The 24202-nt window shown below is 38.2% G+C and overlaps 2 protein-coding genes across 3 annotated transcripts in view; one reads left to right on the top strand and one right to left on the bottom strand.

Annotated features, from left to right (window-relative positions):
* The window catches only part of LOC108273645 (integrin alpha-M), a 51277-nt gene that overhangs the window by 14504 nt on the left and 12571 nt on the right, over window positions 1–24202 (bottom strand). The window contains exons 4-20 of the mRNA XM_053684916.1: window positions 24066–24136; window positions 23690–23804; window positions 23465–23589; window positions 16803–16936; window positions 16547–16697; window positions 15545–15695; window positions 15179–15252; window positions 10432–10549; window positions 9621–9748; window positions 9283–9438; window positions 7914–8117; window positions 5304–5437; window positions 3437–3579; window positions 3175–3323; window positions 1917–2048; window positions 1594–1667; window positions 1330–1471 (exon numbers count right to left, since the gene is read on the bottom strand). Of these exons, the coding sequence (XP_053540891.1) occupies window positions 1330–1471; window positions 1594–1667; window positions 1917–2048; window positions 3175–3323; window positions 3437–3579; window positions 5304–5437; window positions 7914–8117; window positions 9283–9438; window positions 9621–9748; window positions 10432–10549; window positions 15179–15252; window positions 15545–15695; window positions 16547–16697; window positions 16803–16936; window positions 23465–23589; window positions 23690–23804; window positions 24066–24136 (2201 nt within the window). The remainder of the gene's footprint in view (window positions 1–1329; window positions 1472–1593; window positions 1668–1916; window positions 2049–3174; window positions 3324–3436; window positions 3580–5303; window positions 5438–7913; window positions 8118–9282; window positions 9439–9620; window positions 9749–10431; window positions 10550–15178; window positions 15253–15544; window positions 15696–16546; window positions 16698–16802; window positions 16937–23464; window positions 23590–23689; window positions 23805–24065; window positions 24137–24202) is intronic.
* Window positions 17500–22096, top strand: LOC128634441 (uncharacterized). Of its 2 annotated transcripts, XM_053684919.1 has the most exons (3): window positions 17500–18303; window positions 18406–18502; window positions 21557–22096. In XM_053684919.1, exons 1-2 carry the CDS (start codon window positions 17585–17587, stop codon window positions 18491–18493), a joined length of 807 nt encoding a protein of 268 aa, XP_053540894.1. In that variant the 5' UTR covers window positions 17500–17584; the 3' UTR covers window positions 18494–18502; window positions 21557–22096. The 2 variants fall into 2 exon arrangements, with proteins under 2 accessions (XP_053540894.1, XP_053540893.1); XM_053684918.1 differs by having other exon boundaries at window positions 17500–18502.

Raw genomic sequence — 24202 nt, 5'->3', positions numbered from 1 at the left:
ATAAACCTGTGTTTTGTTTGTAATTATTTGATATCTATAAGTATTTTTGTGAATTTTTGTTAGCAAAATATCAAAAGGCTAAAAATAATTTTTCGCAGCCTTCTTTGCTCATATTTACCAAGGTCTCCAATATTAGTGGAGGGCACTGTGTGCTGATAATGGACGATAAACACTGATCTCCACTGGTAAGTGCTGATGCACATTTATAGTATACTGGCTGATGAACACCATCAAGGTTGCTTATCAAGATTGATAACTGCTGATATCACAGTTAAATACAGATAATCACTGATAATTGCTGATAAATGTTGCTAAATACTGCTGATAATTGCTCAGTCCTGATAAATGCTGTTATATGCTAATAAATTTTTATCCATACTGATAGTTGGCAACAAATGCTGATTGATGTCAATAACTGCTGATAACTGCAAAAAAAAAAAAAAAACTGCCTTCAGATGTGTATCTTCGGGGGTGGGACGCAGGCCGTATTTCAGTACAGCCTATCCACTGTTTTTTTTTGGGGGGGGGCTCCTCATTCCATACCCTTTGCAGCAGCAGCATGCTTCTCTGCTTTTCTTTGTCTGTCCATGTCTATCATGCAAGTATTCGTACTCGCTCAGCAGCAGCGGCGTAGCAGATCTAGTACACCAGACCACACCTACTCACACTCCATCCCATTCTATAAAAGCTCACAATTTCACTTCGGTAGTTGTCAAGGCTGAAATATATTATTTAAGTGGTGAGCCATCTTGTGTTGACACAAAATACTAAATCAAAGTCAGGAAAACAATAAGTTCCTGGAATATAGGCTATTTTATTATGCTCTTTCACTCAATCGTTTTCAGTTAGCATTTTATCCTGGTCAGGGTTACAGTGGGTCCGCATCCTATGGGTATCTGGTGGGAATAATCCTGGATGGGATGCCAGTCCATCAACATGCACATACAATTTCACAAACTCATTTACAACTTGGGGCAATTTAGAATAGCCAGTACACATAGAAGTATGCTTTTGGTATGTGCGAGAAAACCGAAACCCATGCCGACATGCAGAGAAAATGCAAATTCCACTCCACTCAAGCTCAACTCTGCAAACTCATTTTCCAGAGAAAAAGGAAACCCATCTGCACACAGGTATAACTGCGAAACTCCACACACATAGCAACCTGCTTTAGGATCAAACTGTGGACCCTGGAGCTGTGTGACAGGAACTATATCCGCTGCACCAATGTGCGTTCAATTTTGATAATAATACCTCATTATGCACATATATAGTGTGACTCAACTCTGAATGTGGCCCAAAATGTATAATTGTTTACATTACACTTGCCTGTTTAATAGTGAATCTCCTGAAGGAAAGTCCAAACGGGTATTTCAGAATTACTCGACTGTTGTAGGAATTTTCCCCTCTGTTCTCTATGAAGACAGTCACATTCATTTCCTGCATTATCCCAACTTGTATGACTGAGTATCTAAAAAAAGGAAAAGTCAAACAAACAAACAAAACACAATGTCAAATCATCCACTTTTCAGGACTCTACCCAGTGTTTCCCCCAGTGTTACCCACTCTTTTTTTTTTTACCAATCATCTTACCCAGAAAAGTTAAAATCCACTTTGAGATTATCAATGCAGATGTTATCGGTTCCACAGTTTATTTCAAAATCCAGCTGGGAAAATAATTTACATAGTGGAGAGTCACATGCATGGTCTTATGATAGTATGATTCATATGAAGGGTTGATAAAATCAGCTAACAGAACTGAGGTGTAAAAAGATATTTCATGTATAAATAAACATTATGGATAATCATGGATAATGCATTTGGCATGTTTATTAGCACTAACAAGAAAAAAAGTAATAATAGAGATTATCCTGATACTGCTCTAATATGAAAAGCTGTAGACTCTCAGTACTTACATTATGATCTGAGGTGTTCTTTGTGTTAGGAGGCAGCATCGGCCATAAATTGTTAAGTTTTTGACTAGGGAGACCCTCAAATGTATACACTAACTCATTAGATATTGGGTTGAGTGCATCATTGGGGCAGGCCTGTAATGCAGGAGGAAACAAATATCCACAGCAAGTGAAAGGAACTTTATACACCATCTTATTTAAAAACCTGAGTAAGAGTCAAATGATGCATGAAGTAAATTATAGACATGCGTTGGTTGATGTGCTCACATCCTATATCTCCGCCTATACACACTGTTGTACATCTTACACAAGATAGGATGTATGTTTGTACTCTTAGCTAATAAAATGTTTCATAGATGAGTTTAAACAACTCCAACATAAGAAATGTTGGAACGAATTTGGTGATCACTTCTGACTCAAGGACAGTTACAGTATGAAGATATGTCCAAATAATGTACATTAATAAATAAGTAGAAAATGCATTAAAATTACTATTTTTAATATTAGTTGGTTGTGGTACAGCAAAATTTGAGGAACCTCTACAAACCAACATGGGAAATTATATTTTCTTCTAGGACAAATTATGTAAAACAGTGTAAAAAATATAAAAGGGCAACCCAATAGCATGCTTTTGGTAGACGACAAATTGCTTAAATTTTTTTTAAGGAAGACAACTTTAAATGTAACACTATAGAAGCAACACAAGGATTAAGTGATTATTTAATTAAGGACTGCTGTAATATTTACTAAAATTGATGATACAAAATTTAATTTGCTCTGATTTTTACCTTGTAAAAAATAACTTGGTAATAATCTTTTTTTTTTTTTTTTTTTTAAGAAATGGAAGAAGAATACATTTCCTAGATCAATATATTACTAAAGGGGACAATAATAGATTTTCTTATCATTGGTCATATTAGTATATGATCGTAGACATATATTCATTTTCATTCATCATTCATTCATCTTTTTAAATATTTGCAGTCAGGGGCTTAAGGAACTAGAAAGGGTACAATTGACTGTTACAGTGGATCCTGTACATTATACATTAAGCCTCCATTATTAATGTTTTAACACAAAATAGATACTATTTTTATGAATGTATGTGCAATGTAATAATAATTTGCTTGAAATCAAATATTTTCATCTATATTACGCTAGCCTGTTTGCAGCCTTTTTTGTCACACAACTAAACCTGCTTTAGCATTAAATGTGTGCAAGAATATATATTTAAAAGATTTCAAAGGAGCATTTCAAATACCTCTATCAAAAATTCATGCTGATTGCACTTCTCCTGCAGCGACACAGATATCGTGCCAATTAGAACACGGTTCTTCGGTGAAAAGTAGGCCCGGTAGCTTTGTCGTTTGGCATCAAGTTTTAATGTATAGTTTATATTTGCAGTCAAGTCTAAAGAAACAGAAATAACAATCGTAACTTTTCTGAAGTAAAAACTTTCGCTTGTCATTTTGTGGAAAGGGCCAATAGGTTATGCATTTAAAAATATAGAAAGATATAGGAACCTTTTGTGCCAGTATTTAATCCTTTCATAGTGAAACACAATTTTACTGTGTTATTCAAAGGACTCGTGCAATCGGTGTCATTGGTGGGGATTTTGGACGGGTTGTAAGTTACTGTGTTCCACAAGCGCACGATGGGTCTCGATCTGAACATTACACAGAAAAAAAACAACACACAATGTAAATGTAACATCAAACTAAGACTTTACATTTTGTGTTTTTACATTTTGCAGTGTTAAAAACTGGAACTGAAATGGACTTAATTGGGATTCCACTGTAAGTCATGAATCTACACAAAACAGCCCATATTAATACATTGATACATTGAGGGACAAAATCTAAATGATTTACAAATAAAAAACACCTAAAAGTTATGAGTGGATATGTATTCACTCCTGTTGCACCCCTGTTGTGTGGATATGTATTCACCTCTGTAAACCTTAAACTTGTTCTAATGCAACCATTTGCCATCAGAAGCCACATAATTAGCTGAATAGAGTCAATCAGTCTTCAGTTAAAATTTCATGTCATCTCAATATAAATATACCTGTTACTAGAAGGCTCCTAGGTTTATAGAACATACATACACAAATAGCATAATGAAAATCAAGGAGCTGTCAATACAAGCTCAGAACAAAGTTCTTAATAAAGAGTTTGGTTATTAAAAAACTAAATAAAATAATAAATTAACATCCTGTGAAACACTATTAATTGCATTAATTGTAAAATGGAATTAATATCGCACAGCCATGAGAGAGCCCAGAGAAAGCCGTTCGCCAAAACTCAGTGACTTTAGGAAGGCATTAGCCAGCAAAGCTCAGATGGGAGAAGCTGTTTGCATGGACAGCTGGGTTTATTGAAGGGTGGAAAGAAGTAAGCCATTACTGTGTGAGAGAAAAAAGCCATATTAAATCACATTTTGGGTTTTCCAAAATCCTGTTGGTGATGCAAATGTGGACAAGACTGAACTTTTTGGCCTGGGCACAAAATCGCTACATTTGGAGGAAACCTGACACTCTTTATAACCCAAAGAACTTCATGCCCACAGTGAAGTATGGTGGTGGTAGCATGCTGTTGTGGGGATGCTTTTCATCAGCAGGGACTAAAATGAACAAAATGTATGGGTGCGATTACAGAACGATACTAGAAGAAAACACTACGGCAGAGGTTCACTTTTCAAAAAGACAATGCTCCTAATGATACTGTCAAAGCTACACTGGTTCAAAACCGATAAACTGAAAGTGTTAGAATTACTGTTAAAATTACTGTTCACCAACAATTCCATCCAATCTGACAGGGCTTGAGCAGTTTTGCCAAGAAGAACGGGCAAAAATATCAGCATCTAGCTGATAGACACATATCCAAAGATACTTGCAGCTGTATTTGCAGCTAAAAGTTGTTCTTCCCGGTACTGACCCACAGAGGAAAATATGTAAGCACCTAAGAAATGTCTTAATAAATGTCACAATAATAAAAAAAATCATCTGAATATATTAGGCAAATTGTGTGAATCAATTGTTAAAAATCCCTGATAAGTCCATATCAATTCCCATGTGGAAAAGTTTAAGAGGGTGGAATTTCTGTATATTTCATTCAAATAGTACCACATGTAAAATATTATGACACAGTTACTGACTACTTTATTAGACACACCTACATTGTTAGGCCACTTTGTAGGTGATCTATAGCTACTATTTTTGTGTATAATTTGTGTTAATCGTCCTCTAATTGTAGCTGATAGTCTTGTGGTTAGAAATCATTTTAGGTTTGCAGACTGTTCTAAACTCAGCAGTGACAGTGAAAGCTGCTGCACCTGATAACCTCACACAATTGTAACATACACTACCATGTGAGAACTGAAACGCCAGACCTTAAAAGTATGACTGCTCCTTTGGAACCGACAGCAAGATCTGGCAGCTGGTCTCCACTATGATCCAGAGCTGATTGACTCAGAGAAACACCAAAAAATTGCAGCCCAGGGCGCACAGACGAGCCTCTGATTCTCTGTCAGTAGTCGAAACACAAGGCAAAATTAGCAAAACTAGCAGAGAGAGAGAAACTGATTGTGAGTGATATTGAAAATTAATGTTAATTTCCATTACTGGGGCGGGGGGTGGTGGGTTATGACAAGAGCATCATGCACATGGATTCTGACAAGAGCATCTCAAGACCAGTTATTACATGCTCAACAGCTCGAAACTACCTCAGCCATAGATGAGATCATATCTGAGAATGTAGAAGGGAGATACTGCCCAGACATCAACATCTCAATGCTAGTATATGTAAACAAATGACCTGACCTTATATAACACAGTCTGACAAATACACTATATGGCCAAACGTTTGTGGGTACCTGACCATAACATCCATAGGTGGGCCATTCCAAAACTATTGCCACAAACCTGTAACCACACAATTGCCTGGAATGTCTTTGCATACTATAAAATTAAGTTTTCTTTTCACTGGAACTAAGCCCAATCCAATCCTAGCCCAAACCTGTTCCAGCATGAAAATGCCCCTGTGCACAAAGTGAGGTCCATATTGATATGGTTTACAAAGGTTGGCATAGAAGAATTCAACTGGGCTGCACAGAACCCTGACTTCAATTCCACTAACAACTTTGGGATGAATTGGAACACCAACTTCTCATTAGGCCTTCTCGCCTGACATCAGTGCACAACCAGTGCTCTTGTGATTGAATGAGCACAAATCACCACAGCCATGGTCCAAAATCTAGTGGAAAGCCTGCACAGAAAAATGGTGGTTGTTATATCAGCAAAAGGGGACAAACTCAATATTATTTCCCATGGTTTTGGAATGGAATGGCCATATAGTGTAGGATGGTTCTCTGGCAAAATCCAAGAGTTTTCTTATGCAGTGCTCTCTAATTATCAACTACAACAGCATTGATAAGATAAACCTGGTGATGGCAATTCCCCTTGTCATGCACATTTGAGTCACTGAATGCATATCCTTTCTGATCACAAAATTGCCACACAACCCAGTACTGCTTGGATCAAAAATCAGAACACATTCATCTCCGGGAGAGACGGTGGGTCTCATATTGCTTCATCAAATTGATTCCTGTCTCTCCCCTGTCACACTACACAGATCAAAAATCCAGAAGTCAAAACCAACATCCAAATACCTGCTACCTACCTTGATCTAGTGGAGGTTTTTTAAGGCTTCAGAACTTCCCCAGCACAATTCCTGAGACTGCACAATTCCTAACCAAGGAAGCCTTAGATTTGAGACATATCCCTCCTTCAACCTCACCACTGGCCACTGGTATGGTGTACTATACATATTAGGACATCTTCAGACCTCAACATCAATTCTTAGCCATATGACAAAATGGCACCACACCTCAGATTTAATGGCTTCAGGACTTAGGAAAAACTATGTTAGGTATCAAGTCTCCTACAGGCATCAGGCAAAATGCTGCCTCAGACATAAAGGCATCAGTTAAAATGGCCTCAGGCTTAAAGGCATGGGGCAAAATGGCCTCAGACTGAATGGCTTCAGGTGGAAGGTTTGCATTGCCCCACCCCTGTGTCATGTCTGCACATGGTTCAGAAGCAGTAAAGAACTGTGGATGCAGACAGACAGGTAAAGACAGAAGCTGTACCTGATATACTTTATTCAGACTTTTTTATGAACTGTTACACTAAATAATTTACAGAAGAGATCATGTCACACTGCAATTATTTAGTATTATTCATGAGTGTAACACTTCCCAGGTTCTACTCTTCCATGAATGCCATTTTTTCCCAGTGTCTTTCTGATAGTTGAGTCATGAACAGTGACTTTTATTGATGCAAGAGAGGCCTGTAGGTCCTTTGATGTTGTCTTTGGCTCTTTTGTGACATGATGGACGAGTAGATGCTGTGCTCTTGGAGGAATTTTGGAAGGCCGGCCACTTCAGGGAAGGGTCACTGCTGTGCTGTTTTTCCATTTGGAGATAACGGCTCTCACTGTGGTTCTTTGGAGTCCCAGAGCCTTTAAAATATCCTTGTAGCCCTTCCAAGTCTTATATATTTCAATCACCGTCTTCCTCATCATTTCTGGAAGTTGTTTTCATTTTGGCATAGTGTGTTACTGGGTAAGATGTTTTAACCAACTTCATGCTGTTGAAAAAGTTCTATTTAAGTGTTGATGTAATTGAACAGGGTTTGTAATCAGGTCTGGTTGCGTCTAGTCCAGGTGAACCCCATTATGAATGCAGTTTCATAGATTTGGGGGAATTAGTAACCACGAGGGGAAAATAAATTTTCACACAGGCCCAGTTGATATTGGATAAGATTTTTGTTTCAATAAACAACATTATCATTTTAAAAACTGTATTTTGTGTTTACTCAGGTTGCCTTTGTTTTATCAAGCTCATCAATAACTAAGAAAAAAACAAGAAATGTTCAAGACAAAATTAAACAGGATGTGAAATATTGTGATATTAGTAGCTGTACACTTGTTTCTCTCTGACCTGTGAGAAGGTGGGGACAATGTCTTCTGTTCTTCCATTAAAGATGTAGATGCTGCCCTGGCCATTCTCCTCTAGAGGTGCTCCTACCACTATATCCGCCAGACCGTCCCCATTTAGATCTGCAGGGCTGGCCAACATCAGGCCAAACCTCCCCCTTTGTCCTGGAATTCCTTTCAGTGTCTGTATGTGATTTACCTGTAAAGTCTGTACAGAAATATGTTTACGTGTTGCTAAAGAATATAACACATTAAGTAGCACGCCAGTGACACCAAACTAGTCTCATGTTACATAGCCACAAAGTTTTATATTTTATCGTTCTGGTAGTCATGAAAATATTCGAGTCAAATTTTATGATAAATCCAACTTTTTGTCTGATCATGTCTTTCTTTATAATTGCAAATAAATTTAGTCATTTAATTTAATTTTAACCTTATGTCTATTTCCCTTCTCATATTGCAGTCTGGACAATTGGGTCACAACAATATTGAAGCAGGCTAAATTTAAATTTAACCAGATAATATAGCTTTTAAAAGACAGAATTCAGTAATTGTCATCATTTTATATTGAATATTTTCTCATGTTTTACTCCCTGGACCACTGAGGTGGGAATTGTGGTTCATATAAAATATTTCCATCAGCAATGATTTTGCAACTAGATTATGAAAGTTTACTCAGTCACTTTGGGTAGCTCAGCTACTTTGAGTAGCCATTTTCAATCAGTTGTCATTGTGTTATGGGTTTTGAGGATTTTGACGATCATGTTGACATAGTAATGATGGTAGTAGGTATCTGAATGGCTGGTTTATTCATGTGCAGGATATATGGTAAATCAAATCCAAACCCTTCCTTCATTCTCCATTTTTCACATTTTTAAGCAATTGAGATGTCTTAACTATCTAAACAGTGACATTGGGCTAACATGGGAACAGCCTATGCTGTTTCAGGAGGTGCTTTCAGATTGTAGTCAGTTTTTGTTGGTCAAAGATGATTTAATCTCCTAAATAGTGGTTTGAAATTGTATGGGGAAATAGGTATTTTTAAAACATATTCCATATTGTATAATAATGAAGAAGATTACTGGCCAAGCTTGGGACAAATTATTCTATTTTCTGAAGGCCCCTTGTTGCAGCTTGTGATGTGTCTTCTAAGTGTTAAAAAATTAGTAGGGACTTCTGAGTTTGAGAATTGCTGGTATAATTAGCCTATTCAAGGGTGTTACTCTACTCACACTGATGAGTACCTTCTGTAGGTGCAATATTATATCTGCAATGTAATTTAAGGTGGAACAGGCATTTTCAATGAGATGTTGAAAATAAGAAGACAACTTCAGCTTTGTTACTTTTTTGTCACTGTTGTGTTTACTCTTTACCTGGAACATGGATGTTGTAAAGGTGTAGACGACAACTTTTCCTTCCTGATCTCCCTCATTATGCAGTGGAGCAGAAACAAGTAGAAGGTCTGTGAAGTTGTTCAAATCCAAGTCCACCAAGCATAACTCAGCACCATAATAGGCACCAATTTGAGGCTGGAAAAAAAGGTGACTTGGTCTGAATTTCATCTGAGACTGGGAAATACACAGTCACTCACATCTCACATCAACACTGTGTGCCAGAGCTGTGAGCCAGTCTCACACAAAATGTAGCCTGTTTTTATTTATTTATTTATTTATTTTAAATGAAGGAGCTATAACTAAATAAATAAAATTACCTCAGGAGGATCCAGTGTCTGAAAGACTTTATTGCCAGTTATGATCACTTTCCCCATGTGCGTATCTCTTGGAGCTCCCTGAATGATGTACTGCTGCAAGTTTGTTTTTGCTACTGTCATGGAATAACCTGTGAACACAGGACAAGCAGTCAGGAGTTTTGCTAGGTCATGTTACATGCTTGCTCACATATTGATCCCTGCATTATATTATAGCAACATAGTGTATATAGCTATACAATGCACATAGAAATACAAACTTATATTAAGTTTTCAGAACACTAACAAAGCTAATTAAATCAGTCAAATGAAAATGTAGTTGGAACAGTTATCCATTCTCCTGTTTTATTTCTCTTTAGATTTACTTTTTTCTTTTTTCTTTTTTCTTTTTTTTTAAGTAGCAAGTAGTGCACAAAGTAGGACTTAAAGCTATATATAAATTCAGTGAGTGACTCCTGGGTAAAATGTTGGAAAAAATTTTTAGTTTGGTTACAAACAGTAAAGCTTGTTAAGGATCAGGGGTGTCTTTCCTAAAATGTTTGTATTTTCATATTTAGTTGGTTAGAACATTCTTTAATTAATGAGCGTTTCCCCAAACCATTCATAACTAAAGTAATTCATAAAAGCTTTCTTAAAATTATCTACATTCTATACAATTGTATGTCTCCAACCTTTTGGCAACAGTTTATGGGACGACCCACATATGGATGTGAGAGTCAGGTGTCTGGCCATGTAGTGTTTTTGGGCTTATGGATACCTATACAAAATCCCCCCCATTTACATTGTTTAGGTTGAGTTTTGCGAGGATTCTCACCTAAATAGCTGTCATTACTGTTGCCCTTCTGAAAGGAGTCTACAGGTGCTCTGCTGTGATTGTACTTCTGATAACCACCTTTCCACTGAAACGCTCCAACTGCACTCATTATTATACCCTAAAGACACACAAAAACATCATCTTAAATTCAGAACTAAGATTTTCAATACTGTTGTAACATGTGGATAGTAGAAGCAGGTCACAAATGCATGAAATCAACATGCTGTTTATTTGGGGCAATCCAAGAATCATTGTCAAAGTTCATAGCATAGGTCACATCACAGGCATATTACATGATTATCTATAATCACAATGAAAGACACTGGCATTGATCAAAACTGGGAAGTCAAAATAAGTGTACAGAAAACAAGGAAGTGGGGAACATGGCTGGGAAACGCACATGAATATGAGCGAGGCTTTACGCAGAAACAATGACACACAAGGACTTAAACAGACAAACCACTCAATGATAGAACTGAAAACAGCAGAGAATGATCATGATACAGAAGGGAGATAAAACAATAACAAAATGAGTGAAGACAAGGCATGAATTAAAACTATATATATATATATATATATATATATATATATATATATATATATATATATATATATATATATATATATATATATATATATACGGTGAGGGAAAAAAGTATTTGATCCCCTGCTGATTTTGTACGTTTGCCCACTGACAAAGAAATGATCCATCTATAACTTTAATGGTAGATTTATTTAAACAGTGAGAGAGAGAATAACAACAAAAAAATCCAGAAAAACGCACGTCAAAAATGTTATAAATTGATTTGCATTTTAATGAGGGAAATAAGTATTTGACCTCTCTGCAAAACATGACTTAGTACTTGGTTTAAAAACCCTTGTTGGCAATCACAGAGGTCAGACGTTTCTTGTAGTTGGCCACCAGGTTTGCACACATCTCAGGAGGGATTTTGTCCCACTCCTCTTTGCAGATCTTCTCCAAATCATTAAGGTTTCGAGGCTGACGTTTGGCAACTCGAACCTTCAGCTCCCTCCACAGATTTTGTATGGGATTAAGGTCTGGAGACTGCCTAGGTCACTCCAGGACCTTAATGTGCTTCTTCTTGAGCCACTTCTTTGTTGCCTTGGCCGTGTGTTTTGGGTCATTGTCATGCTGGAATACCCATCCACGACCCATTTTCAATGCTCTGGCTGAGGGAAGGAGGTTCTCACCTAAAATTTGACTGTACATGGCCCCGTCCATCATCCCTTTGATGCGGTGAAGTTGTCCTGTCCCCTTAGCAGAAAAAAAACCCCAAGCATAATGTTTCCACCTCCATGTTTGACGGTGGGGATGGTGTTCCAGGGGTCATAGGCAGCATTCCTCCTCCTCCAAACACGGCGAGTTGAGTTGATGCCAAAGAGCTCCATTTTGGTCTCATCTGACCTCAACACTTTCACCCAGTTGTCCTCTGAATCATTCAGATGTTCATTGGCAAACTTCAGACGGGCATGTATATGTGCTTTCTTGAGCAGCGGACCTTGTGCGCGCTGCAGGATTTCAGTCCTTCATGGCGTAGTGTGTTACCAATTGTTTTCTTGGTGACTATGGTCCCAGCTGCCTTGAGATCATTGACAAGATCCTCCCGTGTAGTTCTGGGCTGATTCCTCACTGTTCTCATGATCAGTGCAACTCCACGAGGTGAGATCTTGCATGGAGCCCCAGGCCGAGGGAGATTGACAGTTCTTTTGTGCTTCTTCCATTTGCGAATAATCGCACCAACTGTTGTCCCCTTCTCACCAAGCTGCTTGGCAATGGTCTTGTAGCCCATTCCAGACTTGTGTAGGTCTACAGTCTTGTCCCTGACATCCTTGGAGAGCTCTTTGGTCTTGGCCATGGTGGAGAGTTTGGAATCTGATTGATTGATTGCTTCTGTGGACAGGTGTCTTTTATACAGGTAACAAACTGATATTAGGAGCACTCCCTTTAAGAGTGTGCTCCTAATCTCAGCTCGTTACCTGTATAAAAGACACCTGGGAGCCAGAAATCTTTCTGATTGAGAGGGGGTCAAATACTTTTTTCCCTCATTAAAATGCAAATTAATTTATAAAATTTTTGACATGCGTTTTTCTGGATTTTTTTGTTGTTATTCTGTCTCTCACTGTTCAAATGAATCTACCATTAAAATTATAGACTGATCATTTCTTTGTCAGTGGGCAAACGTACAAAATCAGCAGGGGATCAAATACTTTTTTCCCTCACTGTATATATATATATATATACACACACATATACATATATACATACGTATAAGCAAAGCAAAGTAGTGTTTGCCCTCTTCTGCGTGCTTGAGCTCACAGATTGCCATGACTGGATAGGCTCGCTGTGATTTAACAGAGGAGAGAGGATATGCCACCTGTACAACGTGGCCAATTTTGTCCATTTGGACTTCTGGCCACAGATAGCTCTGGCATCATCAGGATTTGAACTTGGAAGATCTGGATAATAGGGTGAACACCGTTCTGTTGCGCCACTCAGCAGCCCCTACTTATAATTTTAAAATAACATTGTCTCTATGTGGAAATGGTTCACTGCCAATTTAACTTTTACCTAATTAGTTACTTAGTTAGTTAAAGGCCGTAGGCTCTAGGTTAGTTAGTTAGTTAGTTAGTTAGTTAGTTAGTTAAAGGCCCTAGGCCCTAGGTTAGTTAAAGGTCCATACCGTAAATTGTTCACGTTTCGGCCAAGTTGATTCTTGTTGACCATATAGATTTCTGATGAGGCTAGTCAGATGGTCTGGTACGCCCATGTTTTTGAGTGTTTTCCATAGCTTCTCATAATCGATGCAGTCAAACGCCTTGTTGTAGTCAATAAAACACATGTACAGACTCTTCTGGTATTCTTTGGCCTTTTCCATCATCCATTGAATGTCTGCGATGATGTCACGTGTGCCTCTTCTGAACCCCACTTGTTCTTCTGGAAGTTCTTTGTCAACGTAAGGCTGTAGTCGTCTTTGTATGATCTTCAGCAGAATCTTCCTGGCATGTGATATTAGAGCGATGGTTCGGTATTTACCGCAGTCTGTTGCATCGCCTTTTTTGGGAATAGGAATGAAGATTGATCTGGTCCATTCGGTCGGCCATTTTCTAGTTTCCCACACTTTTTGGCAGAGTTTCGTGATTACATCGACAACAGTTTCTGATGGTTTGATAAGTTCGATAGGTATGGCATCACAACCTGGAGCTTTGTTGTTTGACAAAAGCTTGATGGCAGCAATGACTACTTCTTTCAGTATGTCTGGTTCTTGCTCACATACAGGGGGTGCTTCTTCAGTTGCTGCATCATTCTTGTAGAGATCTTCTGTATATTGTTTCCATTGGCTTTTGATTTGGTCTGGCTCGTTTAGTATATACCCGTTTTTGTCTTTCAGCATGCCCATCGTTGGTAGAAAATTCCTGCTTGATCTTCTTGTAGGCTGCTCTTGATCTTCCTTTCGTATGTTCATCTTCAAATTCTTTGCACATAGTTTGGTAGAAACATGATAGAAGTTCATGATCGGTTCCGCAATCCGCACCCGTTTTCGTTTTTGTTGACATTATCGACGACCTCCATCATTGACAGATGCATATATAATCGATCTGGTTCTTGTACATGCCGTTCGGTGATGTCCATATGTAAAGCCATCTTTTGTGGTGCTGATAAAAGGTGTTCGTGATCAGAAGTTGATTTGTAGTGCAAAACTCAGCTAGGCGATCGCCGGGCTCGTTCCGATCTCCGAGTCCAAAATTTCCAACAGTGTTTCCTTGTTTGCTGTGTTCCACTTTTGCATTGAAATCACCCATGATGATGAGCATGTCCTGACTCGGTGATCAGTCGACTTCATCTTGGACTTGGTTGTAGAACTGGTCAACATCTTCCTCTTTGGCATCGGTTGTTGGTGCGTAAACTTGAACGACTGTGATGTTTACTGGCGATCCTTGAAGGCGTATCGAAATCACTTGGTCGCTGATCACATTGTATTTGAGTACGGTGATGGCTAGCCTTTTGTTAAGAATAAACGCCACGCCATTTCTTCGGTGTGTTTCATACCTAATTAGCTTACTCTATATTGGCACCCTGTCCAGGGTGTATACCTTGTGCCTGATGCTTCCTGGGATAGGCTCCAGATTCCCTGTGACCCTGAAAAGGATAAGCGGTATAGAAGATGGATGGATGAATGGATGGAGCTTACTCCATGTTTGACTTACAAACAAATTTTCTTAGGTAGTCAAATTATAGGTCAATTATTTACCTTTAATCAGGGCTGGGTCTGTTTGCTTGACTTAACTTGTTTTCAGTGGAGCTTTTGATATCATAGACCTAATTTTTTTAGACAGAATATTTTGTGTTGGAGTTAAAGGAATAAAATTATTAAATTTTGTTGGACTTAAAGGAATGGCTCTTGCCTGGCTTATGTCTTATAGTGTCTGTCTGACCACCATCAGGATTTATGTCAGGTGCTTGTGTCTGGCCATGCATATTTGTTTTCCCCACTACCTGGCAGTTAAGCACGATAAAGCCTATATAAAATAATTTTAAACAATATTCTTGCCCCTAACCCTAACCCTTGCTCCGAGATGACGGTACTAAATTTGTCTGAACTGGTGTTTTATGTACATTGTGTAGAGTAGTACTGGGATGCCCAAGATTGGCAGTATCTTATTAACAGTGGAAAGAAAGCAATGAAATTAAAGACAATGAAGTTAAAAAATTAAAGGCTTAACCTACATTTGAAACAAAGTCTGCACTGAAGCCATCCTGTGCAAATTCCATCCTGGTGGATTCTCCTGAAGTCTGGGTTCCTAATATTCAATTCAATTCAATTCAATTTTATTTGTATAGCGCTTTTTACAATAGACATTGTCTCAAAGCAGCTTTACAGAAATATCAACATGGTATACAGATATTAAAGGTGCGAATTTATCCCAATAATAAAGTAATAATACCAATAATTCCACTTATTGTGAACACCAAGGAAAAACTATTCTTATTATCTTTTTTTCAGTATCTACAATGAATTCTGAGCCTTCACATTCTGTATCAGAGGGCAATAGTGATAGATAAAATGTACCCAAGATAAATTTATTTGTATACCCTCAATTGCAATGATATTCTCTTTCAGTGTGTCTCGAATTTCCGTCAATACAGAAAAGTCATTCACTTTAAATACATATTTATCATCTGGATCCGATGCAATAGTTTTCAACTCATTCTCTGCTGATGGGTTGTTGAAGGCACTACCGACCTAGTGAAGAAAAAATCAGAGCATACATTTTATATATTGTATTTCTACTTTCAAATCTCTCGCATAAACTAATACTAGTATCATAGTATGCTAGTAGCCTTTAAAGATATTTATATCTTAAATATATTTAAAGTCTTCATCAAAAACAAAAATAATGTTCACAAAAAAAAAAAAAAATTTATACAATGTGGTATTCATGAAAACCCACTTAGTTTATAGTGAAAATTTTTATTAAATTCAGTTGTTTCACATTAATGACTTGAAAGAAAGCAATCCAGTAGAATACCATGAATTAAGACAACTAAGACTAGCCATTCAATTAGGACCAAAGTTTGTGTTCTGGTGTGTTGCCACATAAAAGGAGGAAGAATTATAGTGTGTCTATGTTAGCTGATTACCTGCAATGGTTCAGTGGTATCACCAGAAGATTTAGCGCTTGCATGGTGCTCTTTCACCTTTAAGTCATCATTGACTTTTTATTGCATTGTTTTGCCATCACTAAATGAAAGTGGGCTATGCCATGAACACCCTTTGCACTTTACGGCTGATTGGCATTTATCAATATATGCACACAAATATTAAGAAAATCAGTGTTACCAAAGCATTTTGTGAAGCTAGTGGAAATTTTTAGCTTTATTTGGATGACAAAACATTTTCACATAATTTTATTAAAAGATTAATAAATGAAGCCCAATGACTCTAAAGGACCAGGAAGACCACTATTTTGCTAAATCCAGGTCAGTACTATTTAATTCTCTTTCTGGTGGGACATTTATTATTTAAAGACATAATACAGTTAATAAAACATTTATAATAGTCCTATGAATGGGTAATGTAGGGAAATTTCTTACCCCTATAGCATAGCGAGTAATTTTCTTCTGCTCTGCATCCTGAGCAGCATTTCCCAGCTCACTGCGGTCATGTGATTCACCATCAGTGATGACCACCAACACTCTGTTAGCATTTTCTCTGGCCCCTGCCTCACTGGTAAATAATTCAGCTCTGTGCAAAACAAATGAACTGATTGTGAACATGCCATTCACTTTTCTGTAATATGAAAATTCACCATAGAACATTCTGGCATTTAGATGCATTCATCATACTCACACAACTCTTTTGATCGCAGTAGCAGTGTAGGTACCTCCCCCAAACTGATTGATCCCTCTTATTTGATCAGTGCTTGAAAAGCTGTTGAATTTTATGTGTATTTGAAAGTTTGAAGAATATTGTGCCACTGCAAACTGAAAAGGAAAATAACATTCACAATAAATTTTATTTTATTTTTACTGCAGATTTCCAAGAATCTCTTTAACGAAACCAGCTGCAATGTTTTTTGACTGTAGTGGATGGCTGTTGTTCAGGAGTGAAAGTTCATAAACAGTCACATAAATCCAGAAGGACATTTTGCTTCAGTTGTATATTTTTTACAAAAATGTATGTATGTTTGTATGTTTTATTGCCACTGTATATTTTTTTGGTTGCCTGGGCTTTATAATGATGAACCTACACTATATGGCCAAATGTTTGTGGACACCTGACCAATTACACCTGCTTGTTGGCTGGCAACCTGAAGTGTCACTGAGGAAGCAGCACCCTTCGAGCTAACGCTATTACATTAATTTACATTAATTTCTTCTAATCTCTATACTTTAAAATGATTTACCTTACGTTATACAAATATAACTGACACCACGTTAAATAAAACAATCGTAACGTTGCGCTGTCGCAAATTTGATCTGTATTCTATTTTGTTTTTTTTTGTTTTTACAAAACATCCGCGACTAGCTTGTAGCCTGTAGCCCGCTAGCATCACCTACCGCTAGCCTTGTTTACGTTTCACATTTCTCACTTACCGCTGTTCTGTTTTTTAAAAAAACAAACAAACAAATATGTCTGCTGTCTCTCCGGTTTTGAGTGCAGATGAGGACTCGCTTGAGCTTCACATGGTGCGGCTGGAACTGGAGGATGTGGAGAAGCAGATCCGCGGCCTACTCGACAAGCAGGCCCAGCTGCTGGAGCGACAAACTGCGCTGGAAACATCTTGTGCCTCTGCTCACATATCCAAGGTAAGCACACAGCGTGGTATTTCCACTCCCAGCCCCTCTACGCCGTGTGTTTCTCTGTGCAGGGACCGTGCACCTAGGACTTTCCCAGCCGTGGTCTCCGTAACGCCAGCGCCAACACACCTCGGGCCTTGGGTAAACCAGCGGCGAAAGGCGCGGGCTGGACCTTCTCCACCTCCAGTGTTCGAGACTCCAACCAGGAACCGCTTCGCCCCTCTCCGCCAGACCAGACCCAACACTGTGATCGTCGGGGACTCCATTGTGCGGAACGTCCGTGTAGCCTCATCTAAAGGTAAGGTGCGCACACACTGTTTTTCTGGTGCTTGTGTCCTTGATGTCGCTGCGCAGGTATCCGGGATCCTGAAGAAAGACGAGCGCATTGGAGCGGTTGTGCTGCACGCGGGGACGAACGACACCAGGCTGCGGCAGACGGAGGTGCTGAAGAGGGACTTCTCCAGCCTGATCGAGACGGTACGAGGCAGATCACCTACCGCGAAGATCATCGTCTCTGGACCTCTTCCCACATACAGACGTGGAGCAGAAAAGTTCAGTAGACTTCTAGCATTAAATGATTGGTTAGTCTCTTGGTGTAATGAGCAGAATCTGGTGTTTGTCAATAACTGGAATCTGTTCTGGGAGCGTCCTAGGTTGTTTCGTCCTGATGGCCTGCACCCCAGCAGCCTTGGAGCGGAACTGCTTTCAGACAACATTTCCAAGGCGCTACACTCCAAGTGACTGCCTATCGTAAGTACATCTTCCAATAATAACATTCAGTATAATCAATGTTCAACTAAAAATTCGGAAAAGGTAATACATACTATAGAGACTGTGTCTGTTCCCCGAGCTATTCAAATATATAGAAAATCTCGGAAAGTCGATCTTCGTAACCTAATTAACATAAAATTAAATCATATTGAATGCACAGCCAGCACTTTTGATCTGAGGCTAGGACTATTAAACATTAGATCTCTTGCGTCTAAGGCTCTTATTGTTAACGACATCATTACTGATCAGGAATGTAATTTAATGTGTTTAACGGAAACTTGGATTAAACCAAATGAGTACATAGCCTTAAATGAAGCCAGTCCTCCTGGATACAGTTATGTACATCAGCCTCGTTCAGCTGGTAGAGGAGGAGGTGTTGGACTCATCCATAGTCAAAATCTAGTCGTCACACAAAAACCTAAGCATAAATTTAATTCTTTTGAAATTCTTTATACCAGTATAAGTTATGTAGCCACAAAAAATAAGTCAATTCCTCTAATTATTATTTACAGACCCCCAGGGCCATATACTGAATTTCTTAGTGAATTTGCAGACTTTGTCTCAAACCTGGTTGTGTCTGTAGATAAAGCATTAATCGTCGGAGACTTTAATATTCATTTTGATAACCTGGAAGACCCTCTAAGAATAGCGGTTGTGTCCATCTTAGATTCAGTAGGGATTAATCAGAATGTAATCGGGCCTACTCATAATGGTGGTCACACTCTTGACCTCATACTAACATACGGACTAAGTATAGAAAATATTATCATTTTTCCGCAGTCTGAAGTTGTCTCAGACCATTATCTTATCTCGTTCATAATACGTATTGATCATAATATTTCCACCTCGTCTCGCTACCGTGTAAAACGTACCTACACTTCAGCTACTGCACCAAGCTTCATAAATAACCTCGCAGAAACATCAATTAGATTTGGATCACCGTCAGATCACACAGAACTCGATCAGGCGACTGAAAGCTTGGAGTCAACACTCCGCTACACGCTAGATAGAGTGGCTCCACTCAAAAGGAAAATAATTAGAGAAAAAAAATTAGCACCCTGGTATACCGATCAAACGCGAACCTTAAAACAGACAACTCGGCAATTAGAACGTAAATGGCGTCAAACCAAACTGGTGATATTTCAAATAGCATGGAAGGAGAGCCTACTGAAATATAGGAAATCTCTTGGCGATGCTAGAAAAATCTATTTCTCCACCTTAATAGGAGACAACAAAAACAATTCTAGATTCCTTTTCAACACAGTAGCAAAATTAACTAGGAATAAAACCACTACAGAGAGAAACACTCAATCATTACATAGCAGTGAAGATTTCATGAAATTTTTCAATGATAAGGTTGAAAATATTAGACGTGAAATACAGGCCATTAAATTAAAACTGGACAGTACTGTAACAAACCCATTACATGACAGTGTAGCAATATCAGATCAATGTTTAGAGTGTTTTGCTCCGCTTAGAGAGACCGAACTAGCTACATTAATCTCTTCAGCAAATTCATCAACTTGCATACTAGATCCCGTACCTACATGTTTGTTTAAACAGATTGGTCCAGTAGTAATTGAGCCACTTCTAAATATAATCAATTCTTCCCTAAGCAGTGGCTATGTACCTAAATCACTTAAATTAGCAGTTATTAAACCCTTGATTAAAAAACCTGATCTTGACCCGTCTCAATTGTCCAGCTATAGACCAATATCAAATCTCCCCTTCATCTCTAAGATTTTAGAAAAGGTTGTAGCAAAGCAGTTATGCTCGTACTTAGATAGGAATAACATTCATGAAATGTATCAGTCAGGATTTAGACCTCATCATAGCACAGAGACAGCGTTAGTTAAAGTAGTAAATGACCTTCTACTGACTTACGATCAGGGTTGTGTCTCGCTGCTTGTGTTACTCGACCTTACTGCAGCTTTTGATACTATAGATCACACTATTCTCCTTGATAGATTAGAAAATGTTGTTGGTATTAAGGGAACAGTCCTCTCCTGGCTCAGGTCTTATCTGACCGATCGTTATCAGTTCGTAGATGTAAATGGTGAATTCTCCATGCGTACTGAGGTTACTTTTGGAGTTCCACAGGGTTCTGTTTTAGGCCCACTGCTCTTTACTTTATATATGCTACCCCTAGGTCAAATTATTCGTAAACATGGAATTAGCTTCCACTGTTATGCTGATGATACACAGTTGTATGTTTCAGCGAAGCCAGAGGACAGACATAAGCTTAGTAAAGTTGAGGATTGTGTAAAGGACATTAGACATTGGATGTTAATTAACTTCCTTCTGCTTAATTCTGATAAAACAGAAATACTTTTATTAGGCCCACGTGTAGCTAGAAGTATCCTTTCTGATCACATGGTTACTCTGGATGGTCTTTCTGTTTCATCATGTGCAGCAGTTAAAGACCTTGGAGTGATTATTGACTCCAGCCTATCATTTGATGCTCATGTAGATAATATTACTAGGATAGCCTTCTTTCATCTCAGAAATATTTCTAAAATAAGAAACATATTGTCACTACATGATGCGGAAATACTAGTTCATGCATTCGTCACCTCTAGATTAGATTACTGTAATGCCATACTGTCTGGATGTTCCAGTAGGAATATAAATAAGCTCCAATTAGTCCAGAATGCAGCTGCTAGAGTCCTAACTAGAACTAGAAGATACGACCATATCACACCGATATTATCCACACTGCATTGGCTCCCAGTAAAATCTCGCATTAATTATAAAATACTCTTATTAACCTATAAAGCACTAAACGGTCTCGCGCCACAATATCTAAGCGACCTTTTGGTTTTATATGATCCGCCACGCCTACTTAGATCAAAAGATGCAGGCTATCTGACGGTACCTCGAATAGTGAAGGCTACAGCAGGGGGAAGAGCTTTCTCTTATAGGGCCCCACAGTTATGGAACAGTCTTCCTATTAGTGTTCGGGACTCAGACACAGTCTCAGTGTTTAAGTCTAAGCTTAAAACGTATTTGTTTACTCAAGCCTACCCTGACTAGATTCTGTTCTACTTTCTCCCTCTCTCCTTTCGCCGAGCCCCACACGAATTTATGGAGATACTAGAGATCCAGATCCTTTCTGCCTCTGGATGGAGCTCAAATCTTCTTTAATTCCAGACTGCTGGGACTACGGCTGCTCTTAACACCATACAGACTTCATATAAATCCATAATGAACTTTTTCACAATATCTGTTGTTACCCAGATGAGGATGGGTTCCCTTCTGAGTCGGGTTCCTCTCAAGGTTTCTTCCTCTTAAAACATCTTAGGGAGTTTTTCCTTGCCACCGTCGCCACTCAGTGGCTTGCTCAGTTGGGATAAATTCACACCTTTAATATCTGTATACCGTGTTGATATTTCTGTAAAGCTGCTTTGAGACAATGTCTATTGTAAAAAGCGCTATACAAATAAAATTGAATTGAATTGAATTGAATTGTTGAACATCCCATTACAGATTTAGTCCCCCCTTTTCTGTTATTATATCCTCCACTCTTCTGTGAAGGCTTTCCACTAGATTTCTGAGAGCATTAATGAGCTCAGGCACTGATGTCATATGAGGAGTGCTGGGGTGCACACAACATTCCAGTTCATCCCAAAGGTTTTCACCGGGGTCGAGGTCAGGGTTCTATGCAGGCCACTTGAGACCTTCCACTCTAACCTTGGCAAGCCATTTCTTTATGGACCTCGCTTTGTGCACAAGGGCACTGTCATGCTGGAACAAGTTCGGGTCTCTTAGTTCCAGTGAAAGAAAATCTTAATGCTATAGAATACGAATACATACAATTGTGTGCTTCAGACATTGTGACAAGAGTTTGGGGAAGAACAATATAAGTCTGTGATAGTCAGATGTTCACATGCTTATGGCCATACAGTATAGTGTAGTTATGAAATGTTTAACTAAGGGTTGCACTAATTTAATCAGTGTAAACATGTAAATTACTTTTATTTTATTTTATTATTTTGGATTGTTGGAATTCAAAATAAAAATGTCTCCTGGTTGTAATGCTACCCCTAAAACTAAAAGTCTATCGACAGCTGGTTATTTATTCAATCATTCATTCAAATGTCATTATGAAAATGTCACCACACTGCACTGAGCACATGCTTAAAGGGGATGCTAAAACCTGATTTGATTGGATATGGCGGCAGCAGCACATAGAACTACATCTCCCAATAATGTATTCACTTAACGCCAACCCCTTTTACATTTGCACCTTTCTGTGCCACATATTCACCTGCGCTGATGGTTATAAAAATGGCATATAAAATATACAAAACCACAGTGTAATGCCTTGTTTTTACATGTGTTCTATGATCACAAAACTATGGCACTGAACTTTGAGTAATGATGGTAAATTACTTTTCTTTCACCAAGGAACTTGGATAAACATCAACTAAAGTTAACTTTAGCTAGCATGCTATCCTGATGGAGAGCCTTCAACTAATTACTCTGTGCCTTCATTTGAGGTCATGAAAACACTATAATAAAGATTATTTTTAGGACGGAAATCAGAAATATTTGGGTCCCTCACTATTTACAAACTGCAAATATAAAATTAGATGCACAACTTGGTTCTGTGTTCTGCTCTGTTCTTTATATCAAGCACTAATGATGGCCAGCAACAGTCTTTTTCACCTGCAACGTTTGTCTGTTTGTCTGTGGATTCTTACTCTGCCAGCTCAATTAGAACTCATATTGTTAATTCTATTTTTACCTAGGTACTTAAATGAGTGTTAATAAAGATATAAAATTGCTTTTATTATATTAGTGTAGAGTTTAGAGTAAAAACATATATCAGAAATATATTCCAGCAACAGAGTATTCGTTCTCCTACCATAAAAACACTCAAACATGTTTGCTTTATTTTGTTGTTTTGAGACAGAAAATTAAAGCTCTTTCTGCACATACCTGAAAATCCCTGTCTTTTAAGCCGTTAACCATGTTTATAACAAAATTCTTCATTGTAGTGAAATCCTGTTGGCTTATACTTCCAGAGCCATCCAACAAGAAAGCAATGTCTGTTTGTTGGCAATCTAAGAATAAAGAAAGCATGAAAACAAACTTATAGCAATAGAGAACATTGTAAAATGCTCACAGATTTTTATTAATATGGTAGCTCCACATATGAAATACCTCTCAAAGTACTTGGTATAGGTCCTGATTGATTATTGTTGTTATCCAATGTAAAACACATGCCATTGTAGGCAGTAAAGTGCTTACAGTCCTTGGGAATTGTTGGGCCACAGACCTGAAAAACAATGTTTTTCCCTTTTTACTTAATACCAGATCGATATTTCGAGGTTTTCAGTGATACAAAATGTACAGTGATTATTATAATTCGCCAGAAACCTGTCAAATGGTTAGACTCTTAACTGTACATTTCACAGATCATTTAAAACTCAGCTTAATATTTATACAGAAGCAGAATATACAGTGGGGTATTAGACCCACTATCTAAGATCAGTCCTTACCTGAGTTGAAATACAGAGTTATTACAGCTGTATCTTACCACTAGCTTTGAAGACTGGGGATCTTTAGTCATTGAAAGGCCAAGGGACATGTTGACAGCCTCAGAAGGTACTGTGACAAGATATTTAACATTGAGACAAATGGGGCACCCTTTCTGGAAAATATTTTCAATTAATT

The sequence above is a fragment of the Ictalurus punctatus genome, chromosome 13 (assembly GCF_001660625.3).
Source record: "Ictalurus punctatus breed USDA103 chromosome 13, Coco_2.0, whole genome shotgun sequence".
In the NCBI taxonomy this organism is placed as follows: domain Eukaryota; kingdom Metazoa; phylum Chordata; class Actinopteri; order Siluriformes; family Ictaluridae; genus Ictalurus; species Ictalurus punctatus.
Note: the sequence above shows the minus strand (reverse complement) of the source record. Positions and strands in the feature narration are given on the sequence as shown.